General features: G+C 41.8%; 1 protein-coding gene across 1 annotated transcript; it reads left to right on the top strand.

Moving 5' to 3' along the window:
- The first annotated feature begins 1341 nt into the window (after positions 1-1341).
- Noxred1 (NADP dependent oxidoreductase domain containing 1) lies at positions 1342-21023 on the top strand. Its single transcript, XM_051196164.1, has 7 exons — positions 1342-1388; positions 1976-2147; positions 10236-10435; positions 13369-13549; positions 14159-14310; positions 15418-15640; positions 20792-21023. The coding sequence occupies exons 2-7, from the start codon at positions 1993-1995 to the stop codon at positions 21021-21023; spliced, it is 1143 nt and encodes a 380-aa protein (XP_051052121.1). The 5' UTR covers positions 1342-1388; positions 1976-1992.
- The last annotated feature ends 492 nt before the right edge of the window (positions 21024-21515 follow it).

Below are 21515 nucleotides of genomic sequence, written 5' to 3'. Positions count from 1 at the left end.
TGCTGTATTGGTCATGCAGATCTGCCAGGTTCTGAGTTCCTCTTTCCTTTGGGACAGGAAGCATCAATTGCAAGAGTAGGATGTAACATCTACTATTTTTGTAAGAGGGATTGGAGAAGCCAAGCATAAAAAGCGACAAATGATACAATTATTTTTTATGAATTACCTGAAATATGTAAATCATGTTGGAAGCAGATTGGTGGTAACTCCAGGAGGATGGAAGTAGGAAGGAATTGGGAGTAATTACTTATGCAAGTAAGATTTCTTTTTGTGGGGTATAGAAATGTGTTTGAAATAGAGGTAATCACACAACACTCTGAATATAATGCTAAATTGTCCATTTCAGGATGAGTAATTTTATATTACCTGAAATTCACCTGCATTTTGTTTTTAATCAAATGAGGTTTTAATCTCTGACTTCAGCCTCAATGGGTGAAAGATTGGTTATTGAATGCAAAAAGACAGGGTAGTGCTAAGGCTAGAATAGCAGCATGGTTGCTTGCCCAGCAGACATGGGGCTCTGGGTTCAGTCCTAAGCAGCTCTCATTTCCTTTACAGAGTACTATGGTACATCCCTGGAGTCTCAGCTTCACAGTACACTGAATCAGGGATCATACTTAATGAGTCACTGACTCAGAAAGGGACTGGGGGTATTGTCCAGCTTGCACAGGTCCTAGTTCAATGCCAGGTACTGGGGGAAAATCATTAACTATCTGTTTTTTTGCTGGTTTGGGTGTGTGTGTGTGTGTGTGTGTGTAAGAGAGAGAGAGAGAGAGAGAGAGAGAGAGAGAGAGAGAGAGAGAGAGAGAGAGAGAAACACAATTTCTTTCCACCTTCAAGTAGGTTTTGGGAATTGAACCCAGATCACCAGCCTTGAGCATGGTAAGCACATTTACCCACTTAAATCTCACGGATTCTGTCATTCACTTTTTAAAGCAGTGCTAAAATCTATATGATTCTCTAATCGGTAAGAAAAAAATAGAGCCAGGCATTGCACACCTTTAAGCCCAGCACTTGGGAAGCAGAGGGAGGTGGGTCTCTGTGAGTTCAAGGCCAGTCTGGTCTACAGAGAGAATTCTAGGACAGACTCCAGAGCTACACAGAGAAACCCTGTCTCAGAAGGAGGGGGGTAGGGGGTGGGGATTGGAAATCCAGAATCTTCTGTTAGGAAAATTAAGTTCCACCTTGGCCTGGGACAACATTCCTACAAATAGTGAAAGGAACTGTGTCCTCACATTCAGGCCAGGAAAGTTTGTAGATGTCATCCTCCTTTAAGAGCAGAAGATAGAATGAACTGGTTGCTAAGGAGTCATAAAGATGATTCTCTTGGGTGGCTCTCTTCACCCAGACCAGCAGTCCTGAGGGGTAGAAGGCATCTCTGTTGGTTGGTGAGAGATGTATGTAGATGGATTTGGGTATGTGTAGGTTTATTTTCTAAGACTGAAGTGTCCATGCTCTAGCTAAGGAATCAGTGATACCCAGTTTGGGCTCTTTTCTGCCCCACAGGGAACACAGAGTTTACTCAAGGTAGAGTTTTTTTTTGTTTTTGTTTTTTTTTTTTTTTTTTTGTTTTTGTTTTTTGTTTGTTTTTTGAAATCAGGTTCTGTATGATCAGCAATGATTTCCAAAGCCCATGGAATTGAAGGGGAAAGCTCCCAGCTAAGAACACCTCTAAAAGCTATGCTGTGGTAACACTGAAAAATGCACCTGCAGCCAATATGGATAAATATTACTGTGAATTCCTTCTCAGGTTTCATGAATCCAGGATTCATGACCCTTAGTTATTATGAAGCCTCAATGGTCCCACTCAAATAGAGATAGGACCTCCAAGTTCAGAATCTGAAAGGACAGTGGTGCTGAAGCCTATTGCCATGAGGAATCATGACCTAGCTACACGTACCATCATAATTGAGCCCTGTGCCTGAACCCGTTCTCTGGAGTGGGGAGTTATGTTGATTGGTATCTGTCACTGCAGGAGATGGTGGTTTGAAAATGAATATACTAGATGACCTTGAGTCCCTCAAGTTTGAGGAAGGGGTTCCAGAGGAAGAGCGTTACTGGCTGTATTTGCAGGGACGTTATCGGGGACTGATGATCAAAGGCTGTGCCCATGCCGTCTTCTTTTGCAAACTCTTCAGTACTTTGAGGTAAGCTAGTTGAAAAAGAAAGACAAGCATCAGGGCTGGGAACCCAAGGGACTTGCACTTTTTATATTGAAGGCTAAATTTGGCAAGGAAATTGTTTTTCTAACCTTCAATCCACATTCCATCACTTCTGGTCTGGAATAACTAGCAGAATTCATTCAAAGATGTTTGGTGTTTACATAGTAAAGCTTGGATCCGTTGTGATTTCTAGTCAGAGGGTGGCTGATTTATCCCATTCATTTAGTCACGAATGTACTCACCCATACTACCAGCTTGCCTTCCACAGCACTAATGACCCGTCATTCCTTGTCTGTTGCTTCAAATAGAGGCAGTTCTTTCTTCTGAGACAGGAGCAATGGAAGGAAATCAGGAAAAATGCTACATGAACTAGTAAGGAAATTGACAAAGAGGAACCATTAACCAACCAGGTTCTTGAAAACAGTAACTGAAATGAAAGAGTGCAGCAGAGGGATTCAGCATTGGGAATGACCAAGAAGATGGAGTCAGTGAGCTCAAAGATAGGTTATTTGAAAGAATTGTAAGAATAAAAAGAAAAAAGGAAAGTGAAGAGAAACATTATAGTCAAATTGTCAAGTATAAATAATATTGAAATGGGGGGGAGTCAACTCATGCACAGTGTACCTTCCATCATGTTGAAGCAAACACTGATATATCAGATAAGATTTTAAATCAAAAACTCGCAAGGAACTAAGAATGGAATTGTTATGATGATAAAAGATCATCTTCCGTGAAGATGTGTGCCCTAACATCAGAACATCCAGTTATGTGAAGCAAATACTCCTATACTAAAAGATATTCAGGATGAGATATTTCAGCACCTCATTTACAGCCATTGGTGTAGCATCCAGACAGAAGATCAAAGAGGAAACAGCAGACAGAGGCATGCAGGGGACTGATGGGGACAGCACAGACAAAGCAGAACACTACACTCCGAAGCAGGAGCTTTTCATGTAATTTTTCTGTGTTCTACTTTGTTTTGCTTTGTGACAGGGTCTCACCCCACAGCCAGCTTTGAATCTTCCTGCTCTCGATTTCTGAGAGCTGAGATTTCAGAAAACACTCCTCTGTATACCTGGGAACACCTCAGGGATAGGTTGATTACATAGGATCATAAAATAAGCCTTAACACTGGATTATTAGAGTTATTCTTAAAAATATACTAGAATGCAGGCTGGACATGGTAACACACTTTTAATGCCAGCACCCAAGATGCAGAGGCATGCAGATCTCTTGAGTTTGAGGCCAGCCTGGTCTACAGGGCTACACAGAGAAACCTTGTCTCAAAAAAGCAACCCTATCTACAAAAAAGGGAAAAAAAGAAAGAGATGTCAGGTCATCTTAGTTCATTTTCTGTTCAGACCATATAAATTCCTGGAAAGAGGAATAATGTGAGCTACAGGCCAATCACTGAAAGCAAATCCCACAGTAACCCAGTCCTATGCAATGCCTTTACCCCATTTGCAAGAGCAGAGGCTTCATGGATCAGTTCTGTCTCCCAGCATCATCACAGAGACAGATGAGTTTCAGTGAGTTTGGGAGAGGACACATAGTACATCTCTAGGAACCAGAGAAATGTAAGCCCCGAGTTAGCAAACTGAAGGAAGTTAAACATAGAAAAATGAAATGTAGGATAGATCAGCTTTCGAGGGAAAAGCTGCACTAAAAAACTGGGTTTTTAAAAACATCAACAAAACTGACAGATCCTTATATAAACGAAGGAAAAAGGAATCAATAAACAATCAGATATAAAAGAGGAGCTGTGACAGCTGATGACACAGGAAAGGATTGTCAAGAAACTGGGTAACATCCAAGCAACGGGACATCTTAGAACCTGTGAAGACTAATCATGATGCCAAAAAATATGAAGACCTTTAATCACTAAGGAGATTGAATTGGAAATCAAAACCTCCTAACCAAGACAGTCTCAGGACTAGATAGTTTTAAACTTGGGGAATTAAGGATCTTGGACCAAGGAGGTGATTTAGCAGGTAAAATGGTGCTGGGCAAAGTGGAGAATATGCATTCAGATTCCCATCACCCAGGTAAATGTGAAATGCTAGCTATTCCTGGCAGCCTGCCCATTATCTCAGCTTTCAAGAGGCAAACACAGTGCAGTGTTTTGAATAAAAATACCCCCCCCAGAGGTCCATAGGGGGTGGCACTATTAGGTGGCCTTGTGGGAGTAGGTGTGGCTTTGTTGGAGAAAGTGCAGTCACTAGGGGGCGGGCTTTGAGAGTCTCAGATGCTCAAGCCAGGCCCAGTGTGGCAGTCTCTTCCTGATGTCTGCCAGTCTAGATGTAGAACTCTCAGCTACCTCTCCAGCACTGTGTCTGCCTACTTCCCGCCGTGTGGTAATGAATTAAACCTCCAAACTGTAAGCCAGCCCCAATTACATGTCTTCATTTTTAAGTGTTGCTATGGTTAGCTGGGCCGTGGTCTAATGCAAGGATGTTTCAACATGCAAAACTCAGTCAGTGTAATTGACATAAGGAAGGTTGACTGAAGAAAGGTTTCTTTGACCTAGGTCTTTGTTCTCGATGAAATAATTTATAGATGTAGACAGAAGACTAGCAAGCAAAGATTCATTTGGAAGAGGAAATACTTAAGAAAGTGAAAGGGTGAGCAACCTCATTTGTGAGGACCACACTTCAAGTCATTGGTGTGCTGTCCTTTATGGTCTCAAATGCTGATGAGAGGAGAATATGGGATGTTTAGTAGGAATAAATTGACTTGTTTCACCTTTTGGAGTGGGGGGCGTGGTTGAGACAGGGTTTCTCTGTGTAACCACCCTGGCTGTCCTGGAACTCACTCGTTAGATCAGGCTGGCCTCCAAGTCACAGAGATCCATTTGTCTCTGCTTCCCCAGTGAGATTAAAGTTGCCCCACATTTTATGATATTTAATCATGTAATTTTTCCCTGGGCGTACTACTGTCTCCCAGCTTGTCCTTTCCATTACCTACAACACATAAGTTATGCCTAATCTTGGTTGTCAGCCTGACTGTATCTGGAAGTAGCTGGAATCCTAGTTGCTGGGCACTCCTGTGAGGGATTATCTTAATCCATGATTTGAAGCAGGAAGACCGCCTTACATCTGGGCCACACCTGGTGGCAGTGCCAGAAAAGGGCCGGGAAGAAGGAAACTTGCTTTTTGTTTGCTTGTCCTTACTCACACTCCAAAGTTTGCCCTTGTGCTGTGGTCATATAAATCCAACTCCTTCAGGATTCCAGTGTAGACTGAAGACCAGTGGCTCTGCAGGAATCCTTCTCCAGTGCCAGATTTGGACTGTGGGGATATCTAGCCTCATGGGACTTAACAGATATTACATTTTCTGCCTTTCTATTGTGAGACAGCCATTGTTGGAGTACCAAGACCACATTCTGTAGGCTCGTCTAATAAAACACACACACACACACACACACACACACACACACACACACACGCACGCACGCACGCACGCACGCACACACACACATGCATGTTGGCCCGGTTACTTGTTTCTTATCGGCTAGCTCTGCCTTAATTATTAACCCATTTCTGCTGATCTATGTATTTCTCTTACCTGGGAGCCAGCGGCATACTGCTTTCTTCAGACTCTCCATCTTGACTCCTCCTTCCTACTTCCTATTTCCTCCTTGTCTCCTAGTCCCTCCTATCTTCCTTTCCTATTGGCCAACAGTGCTTTATTATTAACCAGTATGAGAAACATATACAGAATGACATCTCCCATCACATGCACACGCACTATCAGTTCTGTTCCTTTAGAGAGAGCCCTGATACAATACATATTAGTGATTTGAGGCCACAGTACTTACACAATGTGTCCAATTTCCTTTAAATTTGCCCTTATTTGTTGAGTACCAACAGCAAGTGGAAGATTGTACCAGTCCCCAGGGGAACTACACATGCTAGGGGCTTTGTTGTTAGCAGTGATTTTAAAAATCTAGGAGAAGTTGAGCAGTGATGGTGTATGCCTTTATTCCCAGCACTTTGGAGGCAGAGGCAAGCAGGTCTCTGAGTTCAAGGCCAGCCTTGTCTACAGATTGAGATGCAAAATAGTCAGAGCTGCCACAGAGAAACCCTTTCTCAAAACAAAGCAAAAGACAAAGCAAAAAATCCGAGAGAACACCAGGGAGGTGAAGTCTCTTTCTTTCTATTTAGATGGCAAGGACTGTTGAGGAGACTCTGGCCAGCTCCATTGTGGTGGGCATAGCTCTGGCAAGCCTTGCCCATCTCTCCCATCCCCTCTGCCTTGCTAAAAACCATTAGCTCATATTCCTGAAGCTAGCCACCAAGGTCTGTTCCCTCATTTGTTCTCTTCCTCCTCCTGAGGCTGACTACAAAGTATCAGCTATTGTAGTATTGAATCCAAAAATCACAAGTCACCTTTGGCTCACCTAATTAACATTCCCAATTAAAATTAAGCATCCCATCCTGACATGCGCATTCCCACTTTGCCTTTATAAATTGGTATTTGCTTGTGAGCCTCATCTGTCTCCTCTCTATGCAGAGGCAGCCCTTTGTCCCTCTGGGACAAATATCCCTGCCCGTTTCCTTTGTCCCTTTCCCCTTCTCCCCCATCCTCTGTCTCCTGTCTTTGTCTTTTAGTCCCTGTTCTCTGTCCCTCTGGGACAAATAAATCTCCTTTGTGCTGAGAACTTGCCTTTGGGGGGTGCTGAGCTGATACTTTTCCTTTCAAGAGTGGTTCGCCTTTGCAAAAACCCTTTGCAAAACCACATTTACCAAAGAAAGATCAAAGTCACATGATTTCAGTCAGTGCAGAAAAGTAGTTGACGAAAGTCAACAAACACATAAAAAAACTTCATGGGGTAACTCCATATTAAAATGCCACAAAAACCTCCTGTCAGTGGTGGCGCACACCTTTAATCCCAGCATTCTGGAGGCAGAGGCAGAAGGATCTCTGTAAATTCAAGGCTAGCCTGGTCTACAGAATGAGTTCCAGGACAGCCAAGGCTACACCTGTCTCAAAAAAAAAAAAAAAAAAAAAAAAAAAAAAACATAAACAAACAAACAAACAAAAGAAACCAGCTGCATTTGTGTACACCAACAATAAACAAGCTGAAAAAGACTTTAACAACAGTGCAGGCCATCTTGGGGTGGATCTCAGTAGTAAAGGCATGAGTCAATAGACATGAGGCTACAAAAACACGGGCAATGGAAGTAAAAATAGACAAATAGGACTGTTTCAAACTTAAAGGCATCAATATATCAAAGAAACAGAGAAAAAACATCTGCAAAGGAGCTGACAGCCAGAAAGGGAGAAAATGTTTGAAAAGCATGTATCTGATGAGGTGTAAATATCCGTCATATGCCTGGGGAGGTAGCTCAGTTGGTAGAGTGCTTGCCCAGCATGCAGAATGCATAGGTTTAATCTCTAGCATTGCATACACCAGATGTGTCATCCCGGTCTCAGGAGAATCAGATGTTCAAGTTCATCTTCAGCTACATACAAGTTCAAGGCCAGCCTAGACTACTTGAGACCCTTCCTTTAAAAAGTAAAAATTGTGGGATATTTGATTGCCCAGTGACACTCCGAGACTGTTAATAAACTTAACCTTGAAGTGGGCAGAGCCAGTGGCTAGAGAAGTGAGAAATTTGGAGAGAGGAGATGAAAAGGAAGGAAAGGGTGAGTCTAAAGCTCAGAGCTTCTTTTGGTTTGGGGATCTAGCAGGTTCTATGATCTAGCAGGTTTTCATCCCTTCATCTAACTTCGTGGTCTTTGTTAGTAAATAGAACGATAGAGACTTAGTTTAAACCCACATATTCTGGCCGCAGGCAATGGCCTGAGTGGCCATCAGGTCACTGACTGAGGGACTGTGGGGCCACAGACAGTAGTTAAAATATCAATAGATTCATGTGCAGCCACTAAGCCGACAGAAAAACATCAAAAATTCCCACTTGGGAGACAGAGGCAGGTGGATCTCTGTGAGTTTGAGGCCAGCCTGGTGTATAGAGCAATTTCCAGGACAGTCAAGGGTACACACAGGAACCATGTCTTGAAAAAATAAATTAAATAAACAAAATAAAAGTCTAGTATAAAGACCTCCTGCAACTCAGCAATAAACTCAACAACCTGATTTTTAACCTAAGATCTCTTCAAAGAATGTATAGAAATCCAACAGATAAACAAAAAGATGCTTAGGAAAATGTAAATCACAACTATAATACAATATTCCTTCATACCTGTTAGAACAACCATATTGAAACAACCATAAATGAACGCATTTTGGTGAGGATGTAGAGGAATTGGACCATTTGTCCAATGTTGGTAAGGGTATAAGACATGTAGTTACCTTGAAAGTAAAACATAAAATTGCATAATATCAAGCAACCCCATTTCTGAGTATACACCCTAAGAAGTCACAGAGATATTCATTTGCCCATGTTCATCACAGCCTCATTTCAGGTATCCATAATGTGGAATCAATTTAAACGTCCACTGATGATGAATGGGTGTGATGGTTAATGTTGTCAACTCAAACAGGACCAAGAATCATCTAGAGTATCTAGATCAGGTCAACTTTGGTGGAAAGACTCAACTGAGTAGCAGTATTTCCATGGACTGGGTCCTAGATTGAATAAAAAGGAGGCAGTGAACTTAGTTCCAGCATTCATCACTGATTACTTACCGTAGATACAATGTGACCTTCTCTGCAAACAAACTCCTGCCACCATAAGTTCTTCACTATGATGAACTTTACCCCCAGCTATGAGAAGAAAATAAGCCCTTGTGGTTTGAATGAGAAGAGTCCCCATAAGCTCCTATGTTTGATATGTGGGTCTCCAGGCGATGGAACTGTTTGAGAAGGATAAGGAGGTGTGGCCTTGTTGGAGGAAACGTGTCAGCCCGGAGTGGGCTCTGAGGTTTCAAAAGACTCAAGCTAGTCCTAGTTAGCTCTCTGCCTCTTACCTGTGGATCAGCATGTAAGCTCTCAGATACTGATCCAGTGTCTGCTCTTCTACTGTTCCCATGTTCCTCACCATGATGGCCATGTATTCAGACTCTCTGGAACCATGAGCCCCAAACTAAATCCTTTCTTTTATATAAGTTGCCTTGGTCATGGCATTTTACCATAGCAATAGAAAAATAGCTAGGACAACTCTTTAAGACACTTTTGTTAGTCATCATAGTAACAAGACAATATAATGAAGTATATAATGGATAAACAAACTATGTTCTATATGTCAAGAGTGGAGGCTCACACCTGTCATCTCTGCACTCAGAAAGCAGAAGCAGGGAAATCAGGGATTTAAGTCTAGCCTGGGCTACATGAGACTCTTTCCAAAACAAAACAAATCACATATATACATATGGTGAAATATTACTGTTCAGCCTCAAGAAGGAAATTTTATAAGCTATGAATTAGATGAGGCTTGAAGACATGATCCTAAGTGCAACATAATAATGCTTCAGGATTCTGCTTCCATGGTATATAGTTAAAGGTTTGGGTTTTTTTTTTTTTCTGGCCAGAGAACAAACAACAAGTAAAATGGTAATTTCCAGATGTGGGGACAGGAAGTGAGCTGTTCAGGAATATAAAGTTTCTGTTTTGCAAGGATGCAAAGGGTCTAGATTTTGGTTGCATAGCAACATGCTTAGATTCAAACATTCTGTGTGCTTAAGATGGTGATGATACATTCTCTTTGACAGCTGTCTGCCCAGAAAATAGACCATAAAGTTAAAAGAATTGGTTCACAGTGTGCTACACATCACCATACAATGTATAAAACTCATAGTGATATTCAAAGTTAATAAAATATGACCTCATGTTCATGGACCCAGGAAAATAAAACAAATAATATTTTGGTTAATAATTATATTCATCCAGTTTCCATCCCTTGGAAAAGTGGTGTGTTTTTGTTTTGTTTTGTTTTGTTTTGTTTTTTCAGGATGAAGGTTTTATTCCCCAGTAAGGCTGTAAAAATGGCCTCCAATTGAAATGTCTTGCTTCTGAAGAATTATGTTAGGCTTCCATGTTATCAACCTTGGAGACTCCCGGGGAAAACGACAGCTTGTACATGTGTCTGTGTGTGTTTATTCATTCTCCAGAGAACTATTACATCAGTGTCGTCGAAAAATACAGCCTCGGGCTGTATCATTTGACGCCGCTGCTGCTGAGGATGAGAAGTTAAAGGTGGGCATCATTGGATGTGGCCACCTTGGGAAGCAGCTGGCTAACGTACTGCTGAGACTTGTGCCCATCCCTGCTGAGAACCTGCAGATCTCCACTCGGAGGCCAGAGTCCCTGGGTGAGGAGCAGTGAGTGATAGACAGTGGTGTGGGGCTGGTAGCATTCACAAATCTGTTTTGAAAGGTCCCTTTAAGGCAGGGCTCTCTGCCTGCTGGCCCTAAACTTTGAACTTTTGATTAAGATCACTTTTCTCCACTTATTTGTATCTCTCTCTCCTCCCAGTGCCATTGGTGCAAATTATCTTTCTGGGCATGAAATACAGGGGAGTTTTCCATATAGTATTCTACTGGGATAGTAGAGCATGGAATAAAGTCAACAAATATTTGTATTTGGCCTTATATTTAAAAAATGACATCTGAGTATAAAAATATGATTCCAGTGTTGATCACTGTGATAGAAATAAGAACAGCGATTGTTTCTGAGGAAATGGACTATAAAAAAGGACCTGTAAGAACTTTCTGGGGAGAAGGAAATGTTTTATATTAGAGCAGCAGTTCTCAACCTGTGGGTCATGACCCTCTAGGCTAACATACTGCTGAGACCTTTCACAGGGGTCACCTAAGACCATTGGAAAACATTTATTTACATTATGATCCATAACTGTAGAAAAATGATAGGTATGAAGTAGCAACAAAAATAATTTCATGGTTGGGGGGGTCACCTCAACATGAGGGACTATTAAATGGTTGCAGAATCAGGAAGGTTGAGAACCACTGGTCTAGAGGGAAATATGGGCTATATAGATTTATGCACTTATCAAAACTGTTCAAACTGTATACTTCAGAATTCTGCATGGTACTATATGTAAATTACATGGCAATAAAATGCAAGTTAACAGTGCAAAGTAGTACGAACATTGTAGGAAAATTACTTTTGAAGGAAGAACAATCACCCATGTTTCTCCCTTCTCTTTGTTTGTTTCCAAGTTGGGTTTCTCTGTGTAATCATGGCTGTCCTGGAACTAGCTCTGTAGACCAGGTTGGCCTTGAACTCACAGAGACCTATCTGCCTCTGCCTCCAGAGTGCTGGAATTAAAGATGTGTGCCACCATGCCTGGCCTCTCCTCTTCCTTTCTAAGTAGTATTATTTCATTGCATGAGTATTACAGCTTTTCTCTTTATTTGTTAATGTAATTTCCCTCCCAATTTTTGGCCTCTGCAAATAAAACCTCTATAAATGCTTGTACACTTCTACTTTGTGGAGATCTACTTTCATTTTTTTCTTGAGCAAATGCTTGGAAGCAAAATGGCTGACTTGTTAAGAAACATCTAATACTTTGTTTTGTTAGACATTTAGTACTTTTGTTTCCCAATTTAACTTAAAGTTCAAGTTTGAATTTTTAGCAGTGTTGCATAAGAACATCCATTTCATTATACCATTTTCTTTTAAAAAAAAAAAAACTTATTTAATTTTATGTATGGGTGCTCTATTTGCAAGTAACATACATGCCAGAAGAGGGAATCCGAGCCTATTATAGGTGGTTGTAGCCTCCATGTTGTTGTTAGGAGTTGGACTCAGGACCCCTGGAAGAGCAGCCAGTGCTCTTAACCCCTGAGTTGTCTCTCCCGCGTTATACCATTTTCAGTGCTGGAAACCATCCTCTATAAAAATTATTTATTTTTATTTTATGCACATGGTGGTTTTGCCTGGGTGTAAATCTTATCTGTGTACCACACACATACATTTCCATTGGAAGCCCAGACCCCCAGAACTGAAGTTGTAGATGGTCGTGAGCTGTCATATGGTGGCTGGGAACTGAACCCAGTTCCTCTGGATGAGCAGCCAGTGCTCTTAAGCCCTGAGCCAGCTCTCTGGCCTGGAACGAATTTTGAATATCATCATTTTAATATGTCTTTCCAATTTTCCCCAATTTTTGAAACCAGACTGGCCTCAAACAGAGATCTGCCTGCCTCTGCTTCCCCAGTGCTGGGATTAAAGGTGTGTGCCACCACTGCCCAGCCCAGCATTACTTTTAACAGTTTTTGGTCATTGGGTTGAGTACTTACCTCTCCCAACATCTTTTGCTTTTTTTTTTTTTTTTTCAGTATCACTTAAAAAGCATACCAGATGGAAGTATACATTTTAAATTCTTACTTTCAGAAATCCATGTTACAGTAAGGTTAATCAAATAATTAAGTACCTGTGTATTTAATGCAAACGTATGAGTTATTATATATGCAGACACTTTCCCTCTACATTTATGAATCTTTGTATCGTCTTACAAAAACCTTTATACCTTCCACAACTTCTCCCAGTTTCTGTTAATTCTCTCACACTTCTACTTTTACCCACAAACTCAAGCTCATGAACTATCTCAGTGAGTCACATAACATCCTCAGTTTGCTCATCTGTAATATGGGAACCATCTTCATTGATCTCAGGTTCCTTGTGAGAGCCGCTTTAAAGAATACACAGAAATGGCCCAGTGGCGGTGATGCACGCCTTTAATCCCAGCACTCCGAGGCAGACACTTCGAGGCAGAGGCAGGCGGATCTCTGTGAGTTCGAGGCCAACCTGGTCTACAAAGCGAGTTACGGGACAAGCTCCAAAGCTACACAGAGAAACCCTGTCTCGAAAAACAAAAAGAATATGCAGAAAGTGCTTTATACATTATCTGGCAAGTGCTAATTCTACAGGAAATAGAAGCAGAATGCCTCTTAGAGATGCTTTTCCTAGCTTAAGTTAAAAAAAGAAAGAAAGAAAGAAAAGAAGAAAGAAAGAAAACACACCTAGCGATTGTTCTTAAATCAATCCTAAAAGGGATCACGGCACAACTGCAAGCTCAGCCACAGTGCATCAGCTTCGCACATGAGGGGGGGAAGGCTGCTTTGCGTAGCTCACAGAGGCATCCAGGAACAGCTTCTGGTTTCTGTGGTAACGCGACTTCGGCTGCTTACTGAGACACAGTTCCCACCATCCTCTCCCCGCAGCTGATGTTCAGGTCAAATATTTCTGCATTGTGCTTTCTCTCCCTTCCTTTCTCCCTCCCAGTTGAGCTCCAGAAACTAGGAGTTCGGTGCTTCTACGACAATGCTACTTTGGCGGGCTGGGCCAAAGTGTTGTTTCTCTGCTGCTTGCCAGCTCAGCTGCCTAATATCTGCTTAGAAATCCAAACCAAACTTGAGAAGACCTGCACCGTGTACAGCTTTGTGTCCGCCATCCCGCTACCCAGGTATCTTGTCAGCGTGAGAACAGAAGGGCATGGTCGCTGTTGTCTCCTCCGGTTCAGGGCCCGCCACCACTGTAGCCCTACCTCCTGGAGTTAATCATCCATCCTCAGCAAGGAGGCAGTAGCTGCACAAAGACCACCATCTTCCCCCTCCGCCCCATTTTTATACAAACAGCACTTAGAAATTGGGATGTTTTTCCTGTTTAAAACGTTAATAGCTGGAATGTAAAAAAATAATTTTGAAAAGTTACGAAAAAGAAGTTAATGGCAGGCATATTGTTCCCCAAGTACTTGCTTCCCACTCTGTGTTAATGAGGAAACAGCGGACAACATGAAAAACTACTAAAAAATACATTAGGCATTATTTTTGTACTCCTGCATTGAGCCAAGAGCTAGGCACTTGATAACATTCAGTATTAGGTGGATAGTTGAACAATGCAATCAATCAGTGCCCTCAGTGTTCACCCCCAGGCTTACATCATGTTACCTGAGCAGCGCTGTGTGTGTGTGTGTGTGTGTGGGGGGGGTTGTTCCGCTCTGATGGCAATGCAGTAGACTGGGTAGTCATTTACTCCAGTCTGGCACTATACTCCCTGTCTTTGTGGCTTCCAGGTTGAAACTTCTACTGAACCACACCAATATCTTGCGGCCCCAATATCAGTTTTCTGAGGATTTTGACAACATTTGGGGAGAGAATAAGGACATCACAACTGCTCTCCAAGACCCAGTGGTTCTTCAGGGTACCTGCCCCTACAGTAGTGTCGGTAAATGCTCAACTGTGTAACTAACTATTTCTGACATTCTTTTAACAATTACCTTACATGACTGGTGTGTGTGTGTGTGTGTGTGTGTGTGTGTGTGTGTGTGCTGGAGAAAGCACCAAGTAGATACATTCTTAGTTATTTGAGTTTGGTATGTGTCTTAGGGTTTCTATTGCTGTGAAGAGACACCGTGACCATGACAACTCGTGTAAAGAAAAAACATTTAATTGGGGTGGCAGATCTTACATTTTCAGAGGTTCAGTCCATTATCATCATGGTGGGACACGGTGCAGGCAGGCACCGTGGTGCTGGAGAGGGGGCTGAGAGCCCAACATCTTGACCCACAGGCAGCAGGAAGTGGTCTGTGTCAACGGGCATACCTCAAGCATAAGAAACCCCAAAGCCTGTCCCCACGGTGACACATTTCCTCCAGGAAGGCCACATCTCCTAATAGTGTGGCTCTCTGTGAGCTTATAGGGGCCAGTTACATTCAAACTACCATAGTATGAAAAGAGCTTGGTAGGCAAAAGCAGCCTTTCTTAAGCAGAGCTGAGAAGCCTAATTTTTGAACCCTTAAGTCTAGACTAGAAATAACCAGGGAAAATAGCTTATGTGAACAAAGAATGAACTGGGCTTGGTGGTACATGCCCATAATCCCAGCCTGGGAGAGCTGGGGACTGGAGAATCAGGGTGTCAAGATTCATTGAGGACTGCTAAAGCTACATGTGAACCTGTCTCGAACAAAAACAAAACCCAAGACAGCAAAAAAAAAAAAAAAAAAAAAAAAAAAAAAAAAAAAAGGGGGGGGTCCTCTAGTCCTGCAGTATTTCCCAGTTCCTGCTTTGGGCAGGGACCATTGTGGAGAGTCTTCTGCCATCAGAAGTGTCTGACTTAGTTCTGTTTTCTCCCCTTTGCTGTGATAAACACATAATGTGTTGTAAAGCCCAAATGGGGCTGATAGCCAGGGAAGGCAGTGTGTTCATCTCCTGGCCATAATGCCAACCAATTTAGAGGAAAGGTAGTAGCCTTGCAGTCCCTCTCTGGGTTTCTTCTGGGTTCCTTGTCACTTACCTTTTGCAGATGCTCATGATTAATTTTCTTCACATCTAGGGGGAGTAATCCTCAATATCAAATGGCTGGAGGGGGTGTTTTATGCAGCCATCAATGTCTGCACATCGAAGAACGTGTTTCACTCACAAGTGCTGCGGATCCTGAACAAACTCTTTCTCTCTGTGCACTTGGAGAGCTGTGAGAAAGACAAAGAATCTTGTCCCAAGTTTCAGCTATCAGACATCATGAACAGAAACTACGTCAGGAACTTGTTTCAAAACAGGTAAGATGGCAAACATCTGGCCATGGGAATCTGTCCCACAGGTTTTTTTGTTTGTTTGTTTGTTTGTTTGTTTGTTTTGTTATTGTTTTGTTTTTTGTCTTAACAGATGCTTTTTAAAAACATTTCTTGGGCTGGGTAGTGGTGGTGCACACCTTTAATCCTAGTACTCTGGAGACAGAGGCAGGTGAATCTCGGTGAGTTTGAGGCCAGGCTGATCTACAGAGTGAGTTCCAGGACAGCCAGAGCTGTTACACAGAGAAACCCTGTCTCGAGAAACAAAACAAAACACCCAACCAACCAACCAAACAACCAAACACATTTTTGGGGGGTAGAGGCTTGGAGAGACCAGAGGGAAACCAGTAGGAGTCAGTTTTCCCCTTCTGCCATGTGGGTGCTGGTATTGAACTCAGATTCTCAGGCTTGGCAGAGAACACCTTTGCAGCAAGCACCTTTACCAGTGAAGCCATTTCTTCTGCTTCACACAAGCTTTTCTTTCTTTCATCCTTTCATGTTCCTCTCCTCATCTCAATAGGCTTTTTTGTTTTTCTGTTTGTGAGAGTCCCCAGGCTGGCTTTGAACCTGTGATCCTTGCCCTTTAATCTTCCAGGTTCCAGGATTCCAAACATGCCCCACCACATGGCCTGACCCTGCCCTCCCTGCCGTTTAAATCCCATTTTATTTCATAGATAGTCATCTCTAATAGACTGTCTTGTCATTTTATCTAGGCATCAACAGATACTTGTCTTTGTATTGTAATAGGTATGCATATCCACTACTACAGTGTTAGACACATGGAGGCAATACCACTCTTGCTTTCTATATCCAGCTAGAACTCTGTGGATGCTGGTGTTGCCTGCTTCACTTAGAAACAGCAGCCACACAGGAAGGCTTTTAGACATGCTGTGCAAGTTACAAGTTGCCATGTCTTCCTGTGATAGAGTGTAATCCCTTCCTCTGCCTCAAATTTTGCCCAATGGGCTACTAGAACTTCCACACACTTACTTTGAATCCTTGGACAAGTGTTTATGCTGGATAAACATATTGATGACTAATTTAGTTAGAGGACACTTACCTACATTATTGCTTAGTAAAACATCGACACCAATACCATATTCGAGTATCATTTCTCTGTAGCGTGGTGACTACAAAGTGACCCTTTCTGGTCTTTGTTAATCCAATATGTCAAGCTTGCTGCTGTCATTTCTAGTGATTTCCCATGTTCCTAGACTCACTGAACTCTTTGAGCTCCTTTTCTTCTTCGATGACTGGATGTGCTTTTTCTTTTTCAAACAGTAGTTCTTGGCTTTTGTGAGCCCCGGTGTTCCTCTCCTCTGGTAGCTTTCCTGCTGTCCTCCCTCAGATCTGAGAGTTCTGAGGGGTCAACACCGGGCACCTCTTTTCTTTCATCTACACTTGTTCCTGGGTGATCCTTTCCAGTTCTGGAATACAACTTGCCATTTTTGCTCTGGCAGCATAAAACTCTCCATCGGGGCTATGCCTAGGCGACCACGTATTCATCATCTCTTCCGAAACCCAATGTGTGTAAGCATCCCTGCTTCTGTGGGGTTCTTACTGCTGCCTCACCAAGTGCTGGAACCCCATGACCCCAGACACAATCGTTGATCCCAGTTTCTCTTCTCCATCCCAGATTCTGGTCATCAATAGATGATACTCTCAGTTTGGAAATTTCCCTCACGTCTGTGTCATTTCCTGAACCTTTTTTAGTTTTTTTTTTTTTTTTTTTTTTTTTTTTTTTATTTTAGTGGCCTATATCTTATAATAACTTCCTGAGTAAAGGGTATATTGGAAGTAATTTTGGAGATCTGTTATGTTTGAAAATGTTTGCGCTCTTACCTACAGCTTTAGCGAGAACATGATTAAGTAGCAGATTCTAGACTGAAAACATTTTCCTGGAGTGTGTGTGAGCTCTGTTCCACTGTCCTTAACTTTTAGAGTTGCTGTTGGGAGCTATAGGGCTTTCTAACTCATATTGTTAGATTTTTGCTTTTTGGAGTCAATGTCTCATCTAGGCCAGGCTGCTCTTGGGGCTACTACTGATCCTTTGGCCAAATCCCAATAGCTGGGTCATTTTACCCTTTACATATTTTTTGTTTTATCACAGTGTCTCACTGTGTATCCTTGCCTGTCCTGAAACTTGCTACCTAAATCAGACTGGCCTTGAACTCACAGCAATTTACCAGCCTTTGCCTCCTGAGTGCTAGGATTAAAGGCATGTGCCAGCCTGCCTGGCTAGGGGTTGTCATTCTTGAGTGGCAAGCACTTAATTGATGGAACAATTTCCCCCGCAGGCTCCACCCCTCACCAACACAGTTAATTTTTAAACATATATTGTGAAATATAACACATGTACAGAAGGAAGTTCATATTCTGTTTGTAAATATACAACTTATGAATTATTCTGATGCAAATGACCCGCCCGGCCCGTCACCCCACCCTGGGGAAGCAACGTGTTCAGCTGGACTTTGCCGCCTGAGTCCTCCAGGCTTCTTTGATTATGACTCTGCAGTTCCTACTGGCTCCCTTCTTTCCTGTTACTCTTTTTTCTTTCCTTTCTAGACCCCTTAGATGGGCCTTTCGGTTTCATGCTTCCTATTCTTGACATCCTTGACTGCCCACCCACACGTCTGCTTTCTTTCAATGCCTGTTTTTGCTAGCATACTTTAGTAGCACATTTTCCTGTCTACTGAATTTTGAATTTGAAAGCTTTGAAAATGTCTGAGTGTCCCTTTTGATGCCGCCCCCTACTGTTATTTCCTTACACAATGATCTTATTCTTTTGAGACCATAAAATGTTGCGCTGTTTTTCTCCTCTAATTGGTTTATTTCTTCCAAATTGCTTTAAAAAATATTTTAAAGTTGATTTTCACACATATGTTTGTTTTGCCTGTATGTATATCTATGCACTGCGTGTGCGTGTTTATGGCAGCTTCAGGCTTAATGAACAAAACTTGAGAATAACCATGAGACAGACAGATCTCTGTGAGTTTTTGAGGCTAGCCTGGTCTACAGAGTGAGTGCCAGGACAGCCAGGGCTACATAGAAAAACCCTGTCTGGAAAAACAAAAATAACAAATAAACGAACAGTCTGGTAAGGACTTTTGCCCATATAATTGGTTTATTCATCTTCCTGTTTAGTCTTCAGAATCAGTTCTGTATTTTACATAATAGTCTGCTTAGTTTTCGAGACAGAGATCACAGAGATTCACCTGCCTCTGCCACCAGAGGCTGGGATCAAAGGCATGCGCCACCACTGCCAGGCAGATCATCGAATGTGTCCTTTTCAGACAGTTTCCAATCTGTGATCTGAATTTTCATTCTTTTGACAGTGTTTGTCACAAGACAGACTTTGTCTTTGTTTTCTTTTTTGTTTTTGTTTGTTTGTTTAATTTTTTTTTAATTGAGACAGAATGTCAAGTCTGTGGCCCTATCTGGTCCAGAACTCAGGAGGTTCAGGCTGACCTTGAACCTAAAACCTTTCATCTCTACCTCCCTATGCTAGGGTTACAGGCATGTACCACCATACCAGATCTGTAACAGAGCTCACTCTTTCTCTCATGGATCATGCCTTTCATGTCTGGATGGGTAATCTTGACTGTCAGCCTGATTGGTTGGATTACATCGCTCTTAGGACGGTAGTGTACTCTTTCAAGTGTGACTGTGAAGGTGTTTCCATGGAGGGTAAATAAACCTCATAAAATGGACCAAAATGCTGACATATAGGAAGAAGATTTGAGTTTTGTATATTGACCTTATAACCAACAACCTTGTACTATATATTTACAACTAATCCAAGTCAATTCTAGATAACCCCATACCTCTTCACAGATAGTATGTTTTAGAATATCAGAATAATTTGAATTCCTCCTCATGTGTGCTTACATCATTGGCATAATTTGAATCATACAAACGTGATATATATGCATAAATACTTGAGTATTTTTTTTATAATGTTCTCATGATCCCAGCCTCCATCTCTGAGCACTATGGCTACAGGAATATGCCAACACACCAAGTTTGTGTGGTGCTGTGGATTAAAACCAGGGCTCTGCCATGCTGGGCAAACATTCCAGCAAGGGAGCTACATCCCCATCACTTTGAACACACTGCTGTCTGTTTGGTCTCTGCAGATGAAGGAGAATGACTTCTTCGCCTATTTTTCTTTAACACTCTTCCCTCCTTTATGTGGGTCCTAGGGTCTAATGTTTGTTTTCCTCCTTTCTGAAGAACTGATATACTGTAAGACTTATATACTGACAACAATCCCTTCAACTTTGGTTTGATAAAGCTTTTATTTCTTCACTTTGGAAGGATAATTCTACAAAACACACATTTCTGGGGGAGGGAGGGATGACTCAAAGGTTAAGAGCACTTGCTGTTCTTGCAAGGACTTGAGTGTGGTCCCTAGCACCCACAGGTAACTCCGTCATCTGGACCAGGAAATCTGATGCCTCCTCTGACCTCTTTTGGCACAAGGAACAGGTATGGTGCACATGCATACATGCAAGCAAAACAAATCTAAAAAAAAGATTCACAGCTCTGGGTTGATGGTTTGAATATTTCATTCCATTGCCTTCCAGTTTGCATGGCTTCTGAGAAATCAGTTCTTACCACTATAAGACCCTTCTATAATGAAGTAATTGTCCTCTGGCTTTTCTTAGGATTTTGGCTTTCTCTTGTAATTTTCTATAATTTGAGACTATGTTGGGGTATAATTTTGTCATTTTATTGTTGGCATTGGTGTTCTTAGCTTGCCTGGACCTATGGCTTGCTATATGACATTAATTTAGGAAAATTTTCAGTCATTATTATTTCAAGTATTCTGTTCCTTTCTCCCCTCCCCTTCTAGTATTATCTGTCTGCCTGATGTATACATACATACATACATACATACATATTGTGTATGTGTGTTTCATAGTTCTTGCATATGCTAACCCATATAGCTCAGTCATGGATATTTGCTTTCTATCTTTTTTTTTTAAAATTATTTGTTTATTTGCACTTTTTCTGGCTGGAAATTTCTATAGTGATATAGTCAAGTTCGGAAGTCTTCCTTTAGTGTGGTGTTTCACACCCAAGTTATATGTATTAAACAAATGGAAAGAAAGTAATGCTATCTTTGTCTCCCGGCAGGCCTTTCCCCTGGTTTGATCTGACTACTGTGCAACTCAAGGAGACGCCCTTCAGCCAGCATCTCTCAAAAACTCCCATCCTCCAGGAACACCTTACTCTTCTATACCGTAAATCATTTGGCATCTTGCTAGTCAACGAAGAACCACCACAGGCTGCCACAGGTTCTCCACCCCAAGGGATTGGAACTGACAGAAAGCCATGCACTGTGCCTGAGAACTGTACTAATGAATGACCTGAGCACAGAGTAAAATAAGAGGTTCGCATACATCAATATACTCGGGTGTATCTCACTTTTTTTTATTTATTTTATATAACCAAGTCCATTTAAATGAAAACAAACATTTAAATGAAAACAAACACCGGTTGTGGTGGCACACACCGGTAGGATTTGCTAAAGGAGGCAGAGGAGGAGGATCATGAGTTCAAGGCCAGCCTGGGGTGTATCTCACTTTTTGACACAACCTAGTACATTGCTCCTCCCCCAGAAAGCCTTTTTAACACAAATTATTTCTCTTCTAAATGCTAAATCCAAGTGATTTTGTCATAATCAGATAATCAGACAATCAAACAGGAAACCTTCTTTTCCTGTGGTAATATAAAGCTAGAAAATGATAAAGCTTGGTTCTCCTACTTTTTTGGGGTAGAGAAATAAGTGTTGGGTGAGCAATCTTAGTAGGAGTATGATTAATTCTTGCTTGTTTTAGTTATATTTGACTATTCTAGG

This window comes from Phodopus roborovskii, unplaced genomic scaffold (genome assembly GCF_943737965.1).
Source record: "Phodopus roborovskii unplaced genomic scaffold, PHOROB, whole genome shotgun sequence".
NCBI classification, from domain to species: Eukaryota; Metazoa; Chordata; class Mammalia; order Rodentia; family Cricetidae; genus Phodopus; species Phodopus roborovskii.
This window is presented reverse-complemented; position numbering and strand designations above follow the sequence as displayed.